Here is a 16,235-nt window from a genome sequence, read left to right as displayed (position 1 = left end):
CTCCCTGCTTCAATAGCTCCTATACATATTACAATTCTTAGTATTAAATACGCCCCTGTGTTGCCTTGTGTGCGATGCCCTGGAGGTTTGGGTCTAATATAGGTCGGTGTATTGCACAGCTAGGCATAACCTCACGCTACCTGTATAGATGATTGTGTATGTTTAAACAGCAACAAACTAGGTCAGATTTCGCCGAAGTGATATGTTTATGGTGTTGAAAGTTGATACGCAAGTGACTGAGTGAGACTTGTGACTGTGTGTTTGTTTGTTTGTTTGTTGTTGTTTAACGCCGCACACATGCCTGTGGTATACTCATGACGATGATATAGTGTCGTAAATTTTGCCATGCCATACTTGCGAACTGACGACATGCAGATTTGAAGCGAATGACATATTAACTTCATGTTTTTGATACTCATATATAGGTTTGTTTGTTTGTTTGTTGTTTAACACCGCACTCAGCAATATTCCAGCTATATGACGGCGGACCAGACAATCCAGTGACTGACATTATGAGCATCGATCCAAGCAAATGGGACGTAATGACATGCATCAACCAAGTCGCCTTTTACGGAATTTGTGAGTGAACTTTGATACACCAAACACTTTGCTGACATTATCTTAAAAGAATAGGAATGATGACTCCAAACATCGGCAATTGACTTTTATGACAATATGTATTTCCAAAATGCTACAAACAGGGAACAGGATTATTAATATACAACAAAAGATCCATGTAAATAGGCCTCCCCCGGCCAATAAGTACCAAAGCAGTTTACAAAATGGAAAAATATTGTCCATTATAAAATCAAGAAATAAATATTGTAGGAAACATACAAATATAATCAGCTTGTTGACAAACTATTTTTGGACAAGTTATCAATCTGCCTTTGAATTGTATCTCATGATCTCTCGTATTTAAACGTAATTATTTCATAATGGCCATTTTACCGTAATGATTTTGTTTATACCATACAGTACGTTATTGTAGTCGCATAAATCATCATTTGATAATCTGTTTCGACTGTGATCTACAAAATAGAGGATATTGTGTTGAAGGAAGTGCTATCTGAGACAGGAAAAGGAAGTCTATTTCATTGTCTTAATTATCTAATTATATAAAACAGTACGACAAACGACATCACCGTCAAAACTGTAAGCATCAAAGTGAATCAAACAGAGATGTGGACCCACATATTTTTATCTCTGGAGGATTTTCTGAGTGGGCCAACATTTTTAAAAAAATGTCTAAATCTATACAAATTTTATTAATTGAAAATTATCAACTGACCGTTGTCAGAACAGAACGACAAATGATATCACCGACAAAACTGTATGGAATATAGTGAAAACAGAAACATGGGCCCAATAATATCTCTCTGTAGATACTTTTTCTGGGTAAGCTCACAGTTTGAAAATCTACTAATCTTACCTTTAAAGAATTACGAATCAAAAACTTCACAGAAAGTAAACACAAACACATTCAATCCACAGATTAATATTCAATCCAAACAAAACAAAAAGACTCAACATATTTTACCCGAACATGTGTATGATCTTAAGCTATTCTGTACATGTGACATCAGTAGCAATATAACAATGACATTTAGTACATTCAGTATTTCATGATCATAAAAGCAGCTTTGATGGGAACACTGTTTCATTTTCTCGTTACAAATATGAACACATGTCAGGCGTCAAAATTACATATTGCTATTTAACTTCACAAATATCTTGATTATAAAAAAGCATCAACAAATTCAATAACATCATCATAACAGTATGGGTATTTAAATGGGAACAGTATTGTAATGAAAATATATTTATGAAACACTCACTGAGACAACAGAACTATTTTAACAGGAACTATCTGATATATTACCAGTGATATCTGTGTGCAACACCAGCTTCGTCATATGACTTTGCCAAGTTATGGGAACAGTTTGAAAAAGAAACAAAATACAATGACTCTACACTCTATCATGAGTATCACAATAATTGAGTTTGATGAACTGTATCATATTTCACACCGAATCTGTGAAACACAATGCAGGCAGCTTCAAACATCTGCATGATAAATAGAAATGCTTATTGCATTGCCACAGGTAGTTTTGTCAAACATGTGATTGGAGCTGTATTAGCATTGCCCCCAAATTCCCCAATAGACTTTGTATGGGCCCCAGATTTCGGGACAACATGACCGTCCTTGTGTTTCACAGTGTCATGTTCATACCATCCCTCATACCTGTGCACAAATTTACATAAATGAAAATAATTAGCCAATCGTAAGTGATAAAAACGTAGTCACCTGATAAACAAGTTTAATACCCAAATTCAGAATGAGGCGATCCGCTTTTAGTGTGAACAAGCCAAAATGAAAACAAAAACATATTTCAACTTGTAGTTGGAATATCACACAATTGATAAATGATAAAGAATGGACCTGAATGTCAACATAATTGACATAACAACAAAACCAAAAAAAATTAACCATAAACGAATGCCACCAATACAACATGTTTTTAATACAGTTTTTACACCTTTTTATACTTTTTATTTCATCTTCCCAAAACAATGTAAAACTCCATTACCTACTGACGACAATAAACTATTATGGTAAAGGGTTTCATGAAATATGCCCCAAGTCATCACATTGCGGAAACACTCTGCTACATAGACAAATGTATGATTTATTTCCTGTGAATTATTTGTGAACCAAAGCTGTGGTAAACCTCCTAAATAGCATTGTGTGTTCATAGCTTTCGGCCATGGGAGCCGTGCCAATTTACACTTGTCTGAGGGGTACACAAAGTACGTGATCTAGACTACCAGTTGTAGGACTTTCATTTTTGTGGAAGCCTCGGTGGCTAAGTGGATAAGATCGCTGACTTTGTGTTCTGGCGATTAGGTGCCTCACTCTGGCAGTGTTGGTTCGAATGCCGGACGGGACTCACCCACCCTACCATCCAACACCCAACACCCACACCCCCAAAAACAAGAATCTGTACTTTACAAATAAAGTGTTATCCCAAATATAACCTTTCTTCCATTTGAACACTTTCTAAATGGAATTGTGTGTTCATAACAACTGTACCGCAAGAGTAAACGCCAGTGCACAAAAGTGACTCTTCCCACCAGAATAATCTTCCAGCAAAGGTTAGTCCATCAAATCTTCTCACAAGTAGAATCTTGAATCCGCCATGGGAAAGTGACCATTAGAGTGAGTAATTATTTGGGCAGATATCTGTGATGTCGTCTGTATGATGGAGTGAGATGGAGGGACATTCCTTGAACGACTGGCAATGCGATTTCACCAAATTAATCATTATATTTAATATGATTGCCATGATAGAAGCACAGTTCAACAATTCCAGCATTATCCAAAATAAACGGCTTCATAAATTGTATCCAAGTGGAGATTCCAACCCCTGACATGATGCCCGAACACTTCCAATTGGTAACCCTAAATAGTTGATCAACGAAAGGACCTGAATAAATACTACACAGTGTTATCCAACTACCTCAATGAAATAATTTATCCGAACTTACATAATTTTTCTATCGCGAGGTCATAGATCAAACCTACGTTACAAACAAAACACCTAGAATAGTATAAATATATTGAAAATGTAAAAACAAATCGAAAACGTCTAAGTGAACACACCATTACATCTACATTTTGGTTTGATGAATAGGAAAACCGTAGGATTCTTAAAATCACAGCAAAGGGACTTTGTATGGAATTCAATATCAACAACGAACATGACATCGCTAGGATTCAGTACTCATGTACATTGCATCACATTTGCATACGAAACAAATGTTTTTTTGCGCTTGAATATAAGGCTCAGTTCATCTGGATACAACCGTAGATGAACTTAGGTGAATACCTATATATGATATCAGTTGAGTTCCAATTTTCCTTTAACATCCAATCTATTCTAAAGCATACCAAGAATCTTCAGTGAAATGTTGTGGAATATGCGGGACAGTTTATCAATAATTTCCACATCCGTCAATGGATATGTTTCATTCGTGCCCAGTTCTGTACTTCAGAGATGCCTCTAATCTGTGCAGGACATTCTGGGCACAGGTCATCACCAGGGAGTGGTGTTTCGCCAAAGGTGCTTGGTTGCTGTAGGGGTTTGCTGGATCCAGTACAACCGGGTTGTTTCTGAAATATGTGAGCGACAAAATGTTGTTTCTGCAACATCAATAAAATTGATTCAAGAAATGCAATTTGTTTTATCCGAACCACAAACTTTCTGTGGGCCCATTTTTTCAGCAGGTCCAGTGAATTATTCGTTTTGTGAGACCTGGGGCCAAAACACTTTTATTTTCATTATTTTCAATATTCCAGAAATATCAGATTATGGTGGGTGAATGTTAGTGGTTGAACCACATATGGTCGGGAACTACATTCAAATAAGAGACAAGATACCACATACGTTTCGTTAATGTCATAGTACAAGGCCACGTTGAATCTTTCAGGCCAGAGTATCCGCAGTGACGTCAGATCGGCCAGCTGGGTCATGACGTCCTTGAACCAATCGTTGGTGTTGAAGTCAGACGGGGATCTACGATTCTTCCAAAGGGAGATAACTACTATCTCGAGGAAGAATGACCTCATAACTTTCCCTTGTCTGTTGACTTCTCTCTTCACGGGGAGCAGTGCATAGGAACGTATAAATGAGAGATGTACATGTAGGTAGATTCACAGGTTCTAATAGATCAAATAATTTAATTAATGCTTGGGGTTTTCACTGAATTACTTAAATGTCGCTAAAATTTGAGTAGACCTAAGGTGCCAGAAACACATACCTGCACACATGTCATGGCGTCCATGCTCATTAATTGTTTAATTAAGTTAAACGCCCAAATGACAGAAAAAATTCGGAAGCATCACGGAGTTAGCGACATGTAGTACATTTTACTGTTGTTACATTAAAATAATATTGATTGTCTTACGTTCGCCCAGTATTTCACAAGTCGCACCAGATTCTTGATTTTGACAGTCGCTGTTTTCACCAATTCCTGCTGTTCCAAAATGAAGCACGGTGAGTAGAATCTCCTTTGTTTCTCAGTCTTGTCTTTCATCTCGTTGAACGCCTCCAAACACGTTTTAACTGAAAGGAAATAATTCCGAAACCTATTTAATCTTTAGTACATGCGGCCAATATATATCGAGTTATCAGGGCTATCCGAGTTATCCAGACTTCAGGGAAAGAGTTTTAACAACCTGACAGTATGATCAATTCTAGTTCAGAAAGATTCAGTTGATGATAGATAGAATGGGTTAATAGAAAGTGACATCTAGTTACTGAGATTTCAGTACAATAACAACACTGTGTTTCACCTCCCAGGATGTTGTAAGCTGGCAGAATGTCGACATCATGGATGTGATCAGATGCACCACAGCTAAGCTTGTACTGCAGACTGCGGTCTGATCGGCCCGCAAACTCTAGCGTTCCTGCAAACTCTGTCCAACTTTTTTCAAACGCACTGTGCAAGATGTCCAGGATGGCGTCCATCTTGGCCTCCAATTGTTGGATCGAGTTGACATCGTTGATGAACACGACCAGATCGACGTCCGACTTTCCATGAACATTCGTGCTCCTTCCCAGTGAACCTCCCTGTTGAGCGGGAAGGAAATATGTCCTTATAAAACACACAGCACGGAATAGAAACTACCCGAGGTGTGTGTGTGTGTGTGTGTGTGTGTGTGTGTGTGTGTGTGTGTGTGTGTGTGTGTGTGTGTGTGTGTGTGTGTGTGTGTTTGTGGAGGGGGGTGTGTGTGTGTTGGGGTAGCTGTCGCTAATGCTCATTAACCTCAAGGTTCGTAAAACCAAACCAAACCTATTGTCCGCGGTTTGGTTTGATAGTGAGCTTCCAATTTCACCTAGCATGAGGATAGTGCAAACCAAACCAAACCTACCCTGACAACCATTGAGACGCTGAGTGTCGTGTGATGTTGCAGGAAGTACGTGACACGCTCCACGACACGGTCACACTGTTGGCGGAAGTCACTGCTCGGCTGTATGGTGTCCTGAACGAACTGCTGCAGTGTCTGCCTCCTACCCATGCCTTCAATGATGGGCGCGGAGCCGTGATTCAGGTACTTCCTGAGGGCCTGGCTACGACCGACTACTGCTTTAGCACATCGCATCAACTGCTGGCGGTATCTGGGCTCTGGAAGGACATTGTTGAAAGGGTTTGCTGGATCCATGACGAAAGGTCGAGGTCTGAAATGTAATCAATGTCTCTTCAGAATTGTGCAACATAGTATACCAACAGTACCCTAGTAACGCCATTTTGTCATAGATGATATCCATGAAATAAAAATGTCATGAGTTGAAATGAGGATGGCTTTGGCTATGGTATCTGCGTAAGTGTAAATGCAGTTAGTGTGCTTAGAGGGTCTGGTTTTCTGGCTCTTTGGAAAGAGCAAGACCTACCCTTTTCACATCCTAACCAGGCCCGATTGAATCTGTCTGCCTTTGACATTGTAGTGTTAAATGAATTAAATATAAACCAGCTGTATAAATACATGAGGTGTAAAAAAATCATTTTGAGAATGAGTACATGGAATATTATCACTTTAACTTCTTACCACGTGTGAGTTTTATTTCTTGGACTCAATGTCTTTTCAGTGTCCTGGGTGTTGGTCAAACATAAATCTTGATAGGGTGTTAGGGTTAATATCTGTCTTAAACACCGATGTAAATGTCCTGATGTTCATTGGTCTTCACTTATTTAAATCACCATGGATAGCTGCAAAAGTGTTGATGAGGCGTTAAACAGTCATCACTCGCACACTAACTAGTTTGTGTACTTACGTCTATATTTAGGTTTAATATCTCTTTTAGCAACGTTTAAAGCTGATGAAATAGATATGTGACGATGCACTTGCTGACAGAAAGTTGTACATACGGGATAGCTCGGTACTTGGTCGTAGTGTACTTCTTCTCCCACTCGATACCAAGAGACTCTAGGTCATACAACTGGATCATAATCTCCTCAAACCAGTCAAACATGTCGAAGTCGCTTGGTTGTCCAGCCCGCTGCCATCTGTAAATGTATGTTCCTTAATGTATCCCACCATGAAATGTTGTCCATCAGCCTAACACTCATTTGCTAACATTGACAGTTATGCATTTATTTACTTAAGGCTTACAAACACCAATTCATTATAACAACTCTTCGTAACATTTCCATCTAGGTATTTTGGTTTGCGATTTCTTTTACTTCATCCTGCAAACGTTGCTGATACTGGCATAAATATTTGAATCACATTACATAAAGTACATTACATAACATATGTGAATGTTCACTTACATGTAGCTGCACCGTAAAAAAGCCGGGTTAGAATTGGTTTTCAGCAACTCATGCTTGTCGTAAGTTAATACTTGTCATGTACAAATGTGAGTGTCAGTATGGCAATTGTGGATATATTACGTCTAAACAAATCCTTCTCTTGCATACGATTACACACTAACACACGCAAAATCTAATAGTTGTTATCTCCCGTGCAAGAGCTCGAGATTTCTGTAATAAAAAATACGATTATTTATACCTTGCATCACAGCTGGGCCAATTTGGTAGTGAGTAACTAATGTTGTGTGCTTACCTGTGCATGACCAGAAGCTCCATCAAGTAGTAGCTGGTGATCTTAACATCCACGTTGACCTCCTCCTGTTGGCAGTTGAAGTAAAAAGACGTGATAATGGTTAGCAATTGGAATTGAATTCTGCACATAATCAAGTAAGTTTCTTCAGATCCCAAAGCAAACCCACGCGGATCTTAAAAATGGAAGTAGGGTTCTTTATTCTCTATGTTTCTCTCTGTACACCTTATTGTTGACTGAAATTTTATGCATATGGATAATGCTGTATTAATGCCAATTATTAGACTATTTCCGATTTCTGAAACTATTGTACAATAAAGTTTGTCCAACAGGTAACCATGAGCAGACACAACTCATTCCCAAACATGATTGTATGTTTTAGCATCAATTGACGTTTTCGTATGACAGAATTTTCGTACCTTCAGCCAGTACTTCATAATTTTAATGAGAGACCCTACTTTGGTCGGCGCCTGTCTGATGAAGTCTATCTGCATTTCTGCCAGACACACGGAGTAGCAGTCTCTGTCAGCATCAGGAAGTTCACTCATGTCCATGTACACGTCGTGAACGTTCTTGTCTGGAAAGAACATCGACGAGGGTGTATAAAAGCAGTCATAATATTACGAAGGAGATTTAAGCTCAATCAGGATTACACAAATTCGTGTTGCAGAGATATTACTGAACTGTAAACCTTTAATTTACAGTATTTTTTTTAATATCGAATGATTGATGAATGAATGACGAACTTTATTTTTATGTATGAAGTGATGAAATACAACATTTATATCTGGTGATAACACTTTATGCCGTCCGCGGTGTCATGGATGCCACAGTATCCAAGGACGAGTAGTCCCAGACAATGATGTCAGTACCCAATGTCCTGGGACATCCAGTCCAGGAAACAATGGCCGATCGCGAGGACTACTCACCCCGATGAATCAGTGTGCCCTATGTTCAAGCATGCAATGCCCCACTCTGAAACTAATGTCCACGCAAACACTTTGTGGTGTATATTGAGGAGATAAACATACTGTGTTTTCAATGAAGAGCTAGGTTACCTGTAGATTTAACCCCGCTAAATTGAATTTGGAACCGAACGTGCAGCGTGGGGTTTTAAATGTTAAATTTACATTGAAAACACAGTATGTTTATCTCCATTCTACCATGACTAAATAAAACGCGAACTCTTTGGTGTTATCAAATATACTGAGTGAAGCGGCATGGGTTGAGTTCAGTGTTTTGAGTGGGTGATCGATCTGAATTACGGAATCACTGAATATATGGCGCTGTATATACTCAAGCAGTTTGTTTAAACCGTAATACTTCACTCGAACATATGACAGGCCTTGAAAGCATAGAAGCACGGCAACTTGGTAAGCTAACATGAGGTGGGCATCCCTAAAGAAAACAGAGCAAGCTTTGCAAGGCTTTCGCTCTACATCGCACGTCATCATTATTACGTTAAATCGCTCATTGTAACGCAAAAGATATGACGTCACAGTCGTATATAGAAAAGCGCCAAAATTCCAAGCTCTCTGTTGTCTCCTAAACGTAAATACATTCCCTTTGTAGATTTCTGTCGTGTTTTCTGCCCGAAATATATTGCCACACATCCTTTGAATATTGTAGTAACCGCATCTGTGCATTTTGTAACCTGTAATTGTAGGTATTATTATTTAATTATGCCTACCGACAATATTCAATGAATATTAGCTTCCGTGGTGATGCGGCCGTCAAACCAGATTTACGTAGGGAATTACTGATATTAATATGATACAAACATACAGAGGTCTTTACCATAAAGTATTTGAACAGTTAAACATGTTCTCTTATTGTATGACCATGCATGTAGGCAAACGTTTTGGGATCTCAAAGAAAGTTTCTTGAGAAAGACTTGACGCATAAATACCTAAATGTATACGTACATTTCAAGACGTCAAATGCAGGGAATACTTCCATGATGTGTTGCTGGCCCAGATCCTGACAGTTCAGGTGGAATGTCATCGAGTGAGGTGTATAGTCAATAAACTCTATAACCCCATAGCGAGGAACAAATTCAGAAGAATCCAACTTGGCTCTTATAATGTCAAGGATGCGTCTAGTTTTAAATTTCATATCCTGCACGGAGCTGAGGTCATTGATGAACACGTACAGATCCACATTGCAGGGGGTGAATACTAATGTGTTCTTTCCTATACATCCTCCCTGAAAAATACATTGTGCATTAAGTGACAGTATTTCCAATGAGAACTCGTTTAGAAATGCGTTTGTACGAACTACAGTAAACTACGGATATAACGAACTCAAAGGGACCACTAATTTTAGTTCGTTATAAAGGAAGTTCGTTATAAGCATATATACAGCATAACTACAGCAAATAGTCGGGACAAAAAAGTAAGTTCGCTATATCCGTCAGTTCGTTATAACCGTGTTCGTTATAAACGTAGTTTACTGTATGTATTCACAACACGGCAACACTAAAATGTGAACAGGTTTCCACAGTTATGAAAGGCTAGCACTGTCATCCGCTTGTTAGATCATGTATCCAATGTGTGATGTCTTTTAAACAATCATGCACATGTATGTCACTGGTGGAGCACCAGCCTCGACGACCTTTGCCACTGTCATAGGTGTTGGGGGGGGGGGGGGGGGGGGGGGGGGGGGGGGATTTTTAAACCGTCCCCGAGAAGTCGTGCTAAAATTCTGGATACAGATAAATGTGCGTCAGGCAGTAGAAAAAAAGAAATTGTCCACAACAGAAATTACATTGTTAAAGGTGTGAGTCTTTAAAACAGATTCAGGCTCATAGTTTTAAATAAACAAAATAATATTACTGGTAGTGCAGCTTAAGCTGACAAATACCTTATCTCGATACAAAACCACAGCACCACCCCGAGAACATGAAATGGTCGGTCCCTTGCATAGTATTTCACAGAATGCCTCTGGTTTGAGCTCTACTTAATACGTCCCGCATCCCGCGTGTACTAAATATTACAAGTTCACAAAATCTCCATCTCGTTCATTTTACAACACACATATTTATGTACATGTAGGTCACTGATTTGAGGAGCACCAACCTTGACGACCTTCGATACACTGATAGGCACGTTCTCCTTTAGAAACCGAATTAATCGCTCAATCAACTCGTGACACTTATTGATGTCAAATGGAACCCCTTCTGCCATGAACTGGGAAATGGTCTGTCCTCGCTTCATCCCCTTCAGGAGCGGCTCAGGACCCGGCGGGTGTGTTGGCATCCTGAAATCTCCTCAGACGTACTCTAGAACATATTCAATGTAACATTAAACGTCAACGCCAGAGAATAATCAGTCACCATTTTCTGCCGAAACAGATTCCATTGGACATAAAAGGCAAACTAATGGCGAAAATTATGTGAGCGGGTCGCTGAAAATTAGTGATGAGACCAGGTGTTGAGCGTAAGCATGTCTGTAGCACTTGTAACATCTTCCCGTATATAAAATGTAGTTAACCCGAAACACTGGCGCGCCAAATTTACGAGATTTTGGAAAACAAAATGGCAGCCTGAACGGTTCACTGTAATAAGTATTCTAATCGGCAGGTAAGTGATCAAAGAAAAGACCGGTATATCGACTTTTTAAATATAATGATATATAACCAATCGCATCTCTTCGAGGCAAGGGCGTTAACTAACTATAAAAGTCCGTAGGAAACTGGACTTTTATAGTCAGTTAACCCCTTGCCTCGAGCGGATGAGCCAATCGGAGATGTAGAAGTGAACTTTTCGCTAGGGACAATCCGCAACCCTAACAAGTGACACATAGAAAGAGTTAAATCAAACGAGGCACGGGTAATGGGATACGACCAATGTGCCCAGACCTTGATTGCTTTAATATTTAAAGGGTCGCGCTCTTTAACGGGCAAAGCTTACATATTGCGTGTACGTGGTAGAACATTACTTGCATACTACATAAAAAAGCAGGTATATTGTCATATGAATATGACATAGGAACATTTATTCATATGCAATAATACTAAATAAAAACAGATCCAGTGGTTCAATTCCATCCTGTTCAGCAAGTCTATCAATACCTCTCATCTGTAGCTCCCACTACAAACAATAAGCATCATTTTATCATTGATCTTGTTCCGCCGTGTTGTTTTGGTAATAGAGCCACGTCATATAATTCTCAACGTTTCCCGTAACTATTGAAACATGTTGCTAATGTTTTTGTCATATTTCTTTAATCACACCAAACGCTGAAGAAACCGTGAGATAATGAGACGCTGGTGTACATGGTGCATAACACACGGTACTGATAATTCTACAAACGTCCACCACAAGATGTCGCCACGAACACCTGACAGGGTTTAAAATGTAACTATCATGAAGGACCACAACTCACGTGAACACTGTCAGCCTTTTTGATGATAATTGACTTTTCAACACAGCATTCCAAGGTTGAGCATAATATATGTCGCACAACTGATTATCGTTCTCGCAGAAATCTTCTTTCGCTTCCCCTACACATTCTACTTTCCTTTTCATAGAAAACCTTTGTACAGGCAATGTCAGTTCGTCGTTATGAATTGATTTAGTTATGTCGTCAAATGACCTTTTTAGGGACTGATCATTTATTATGGTAGGGGTATGGGGGCGGTGGGATTGGTCTAAGGAATGCATCACGTTTTCCTGACCCCCTCCCAAATAACAATGGACCAGTCCTTTAAATATTTATGTCTTTGGCGAAAGATTTTGTCGTTGAAAAGAAAACCTTATATATGTTGCTGACCCCGTGTCTCTCAGTTTACGTATAGTATCTACTCTGTACTATATATGCACCGCATTGATCAGCAAACGTGTTGAGTGACAATAGTTTACAAGGGGAGGTGACTTTGTGAGCCTCTATCAATCCTTTACGACTCTAAGGATCCTCCATATGTGCGGTAATCTCTTTGAACAACTCTACCCTTCATGGGCCTCGGATAAAATATGTCTTTTCTTGTAGCCTATGTTTGTCGTGAAAGGCGACTAAATGGATCGGGTGATCAGGCTCTCTGACTCAACATATCCCGACAGAGCGGGACGTTGCTCATACTATCGACCACTGGTTTGTGTGGTCCAACCTTATTATTTTCAAACTGCTGGGTTTGAATAGGGCTTACGTATAGCAACAATCATACACAGAACTACCATCCATCATCGTGACTATAACATGGCTGACACAATGTAATGAAACAAATTAGTGAACTTAATTTAAGCATCATTTCTATTGTTATTATGTTTATTGTTAAATGTTTATTCACAAAAAGTGTTAGGCCGTAGGCCTATTACACAGAACTTTTTACAGAGAGAGGGATAAAAAAGAATTACGACTATTTTACATATATATCCATATCCATACACATTCATACACATACACTTGCATATATACAAATAAATATTTTGACTGTATGAAATGAACGAAGTCGAAAAGCTTTGTAAACGTAGACTGCTAGCTCGTATGATTTTAAAGTAAGTGGATGACATAAGAGCATTAAATTTATGGTCATAAAGCATTATGGTCATTTCAACATTTGTTTCGTGGGGCAGTGACATTTTGTAAATGACTTAAGTTTCTAATTAGAAACAGAACGCAACGGGATGGGGTTCCAAAAGTACAACTAAAAATGTATAAATAAAAGTGACAAAGACAATTTACATAATCATAAGGAATCTCTGCTGGAAGCAGAGTTGATTGTGCCATTCCGACTGTAGCATTGCATGTGTTTATGAATCACTATCAAATAGTGATGATACCAGGTGTTCGCGAAAAGATGAGCCTATCCTTTCGCAGTTGCACCCGTCACAAACACATGCAAAGGCAAGTAAATCGTTCACTTGATAAACGTCGAGAGCATCATGGTACAAATCAAAGTAGGGAATTGCATTGGTCATCGTTTTGTCACTGATGCCTCAAATTTGAAAACTTCCTATTCCGTAAAAGTTTAAAACGTCTCAAAAAGTACCCCAAAAATGTAACATTGAATTCAAAACACAAGTGCGCACAAAGCAACACTACTTTGTTGAAACGAACGATTATGTACAAGGATGTTTCGAGTTGACAAAGGTGATCCCTCTTAATATTACTAAACAATTGAGTTGCGTTCCGTTGTCCAAAGTGGAATATAAAACCTCAACGCCAAAGCATCAACATACCATAATATAAAAGCGAGGGACTTGATCTGTTCGTCAATAATGAAATGTTCAGACCCATATTCTACCTTTACAGAGAGACATTGTAAATACAGGGTCCAATGTTCGTGGGTTCGAATCCCCCCATTGTCAGTGGTGACCGTCAGAGACCCACATTGAAATGTTTGTACGTCACTGTGAGATTTGCTCCAAATTACGTTGACGCGCCTTTTGATATATACAGTTAAAATCAACGTCCCGTCCAAATCACGGGCTCGTGATCCAAAAACAGACTGAGTTATAAGTAACTTGACCTGAGAAGCACCTGTGCATCACGCACGCGATCTTATCACAGTAATCCACGAATAGGGCCCCGTTCCACAAAGCGATCCCAGCGCAAAGACGATCGATATACGCTTTCAAAACGTATTTGTAATAGTCATAACTAAAATCATTGATAAGATATGTTTTAAATTTTTAAAATGTTCAGTATATGTGATATTTAACAGACTCTTTTACTGTCTTTTGTTGACAGACGTTTAATCTTTAAAACCGTGTTCTCGTCTCTGTATTCCAGAAATATTGCCGATGAAATGTAAATGTAAAGTCACTCACTCACACATGGGTGTATGGGTTATACCACGGTGTGTCCGTTTGATAGGGGAGGAAGGATGTGAGAGTGATGATACTGTTCTGCAGGATATACTTACATACATTTGAACATTATTCAACTTACATTTTTTCAATTATTATTGAAACAGAAAGAAAACGGAATATTTATCAAAATATGAGAATAAATGTTATTACCGGTATTTGTATGGATTGAATAGTTCTGGTGTGTCTACAAGAGTATATTTTTTTTTTAGATTTCCACCAAGATGGAAAGTAGAGCAGTGCAGCATGCCGTTTTTGATCTTGGTCCATTGTAAGTGTCTTGAAGCGTATTAGCAGATGTGTAATGCTGTGATGAGGTTATTTGAATAAAAACAATGTTACACAAATGGCCAACCGCCCTATCATAAATGACCAGTCACTTATGTCAGGGTGTGTGTGCTTGATGTGGAAGGAGTGATTGAGTGAGTATGGTTTTCTGCCACTTTTAGCAATATTCCAGCAATATCACGGCGGGGTACACCAGAAATGGACTTCCCACATTGTACCCATGTCGCGAATCGAACCCGGGTCTTCGGCGTGACGAGCGAATGCTTTAAAGCACCAGGCTACCCGACCGCCCCTTGATGTGGAAGGAATATGATAGTTGGGTTACCCACGTGCTGAGATGTCAATAAAGGCGAATATTGTGCTGGCATCCGCGATTATCGGTTTCACAACCGCATACACACCACACGCTCAAAAATTGATTTCCACTGTCATTCTCAGTCACCATGTATTCAAGCTGTGTTTTAGACAATCCTTCCTGCAATTGTAGGGCAACATTGTGCCGACATACTAACATGTGTGCAGTGACATTATTCTGTAGGATATACTCACATGTTAGCAGTGTCTTGTAGGATGTACTCTGACTCCTGTACTGGCGGTATGGTGTTAGTCGGTGTACTGCGTTGTAATATTACAGTGTTGTATGTTTTATTGCACAACTCGTCATAATCGTGACGCCCTGGGTTTTCCTGGAAATGGCTTTCACTTTCGTTTCTTGGAAAGCGGTTTTGAATGTTCCTACCTCGCTGATTTTTTCCTATGGTTGGGTTACCCACGTGCTGGCAAACCGATCAAGGCGAATATCGTGTTGGCATCCGCGATCATAGGTTTCATATCCGCATACACACCACACACACACACGTGATCGAAAATTGATTTCCACTATTACTCTCAGTCACTATGTATTCAAGCTGTGTTTTGGACAATCCGATTTTAGGGCAACATTGTGCCGACAGCTGGCCATGTGGGCAGTGTCCTGTACTTGCACGCTGACATTATTCTGTAGGATATACTTACATGTTAGCAGTGTCTTATAGGATCTACTCTGACTCCTGTAATGGCGGTATGGTGTAAGTGGGTGTTCTGCGTTCTAATATTACAGTGCCGTATGATGTATTGCACAACTCGTCCTTATCGTGTCGGCCTGGGTTTTCCTGGAAATGGTTTAACTTTCGTTTTCTTTGAAAGCGGTTTTGAATGTTAAATCTCGCTGATGTTTTCCTTTGTTCGTTAATGTGCTTCACAATGTTATTAATACCTTACACATCACGAATTGGAACCATTCAGCACATCGAACAAATACACGTAAAAGGAATGGCCCAGTGATGATGACAGAAAACAATGACCTACTCTGTCACACAGACCTTGATACAAATACACCCAATAGAGCCCTGCAAGTCTACAATGATTGGCAAGTCTCTGGGCTCCTTTCATTATATCTTTTAAGATAATATAATACCTGGGGTTTTTTCTGTCAGATATGTTCATTTCAGTGACTAGATATTAGTCTAATGATGA

General features: G+C 39.3%; 1 protein-coding gene across 3 annotated transcripts; it reads right to left on the bottom strand.

Annotated features, from left to right (window-relative positions):
- Positions 1–658: 658 nt before the first annotated feature.
- LOC124112761 (2'-5'-oligoadenylate synthase 3-like) lies at positions 659–15,996 on the bottom strand. Of its 3 annotated transcripts, none has more exons than XM_046472893.2 (11): positions 15,735–15,996; positions 10,702–10,904; positions 9,550–9,829; positions 8,044–8,201; positions 7,628–7,692; positions 6,931–7,068; positions 5,936–6,242; positions 5,357–5,633; positions 4,969–5,126; positions 4,449–4,657; positions 659–4,174 (listed from the first exon to the last, which is right to left on the bottom strand). In XM_046472893.2, the coding sequence occupies exons 2-11, from the start codon at positions 10,879–10,881 to the stop codon at positions 4,030–4,032; spliced, it is 1,917 nt and encodes a 638-aa protein (XP_046328849.2). In that variant the 5' UTR covers positions 10,882–10,904; positions 15,735–15,996; the 3' UTR covers positions 659–4,029. The 3 variants fall into 3 exon arrangements, with proteins under 3 accessions (XP_046328849.2, XP_046328848.2, XP_046328850.2); XM_046472892.2 differs by lacking the exon at positions 15,735–15,996 and adding an exon at positions 15,270–15,728; XM_046472894.2 differs by lacking the exon at positions 15,735–15,996 and adding an exon at positions 15,270–15,728 and having other exon boundaries at positions 8,083–8,201.
- Between the last annotated feature and the right edge of the window lie 239 nt (positions 15,997–16,235).

The sequence above is a fragment of the Haliotis rufescens genome, unplaced genomic scaffold (genome assembly GCF_023055435.1).
Source record: "Haliotis rufescens isolate VD_foot unplaced genomic scaffold, xgHalRufe1.0.p SCAF_2, whole genome shotgun sequence".
Classification (NCBI taxonomy): Eukaryota; Metazoa; Mollusca; class Gastropoda; order Lepetellida; family Haliotidae; genus Haliotis; species Haliotis rufescens.
The sequence above is the reverse complement of the archived record's forward strand: the minus strand, read 5'-3'. Positions and strand labels throughout refer to the sequence as shown.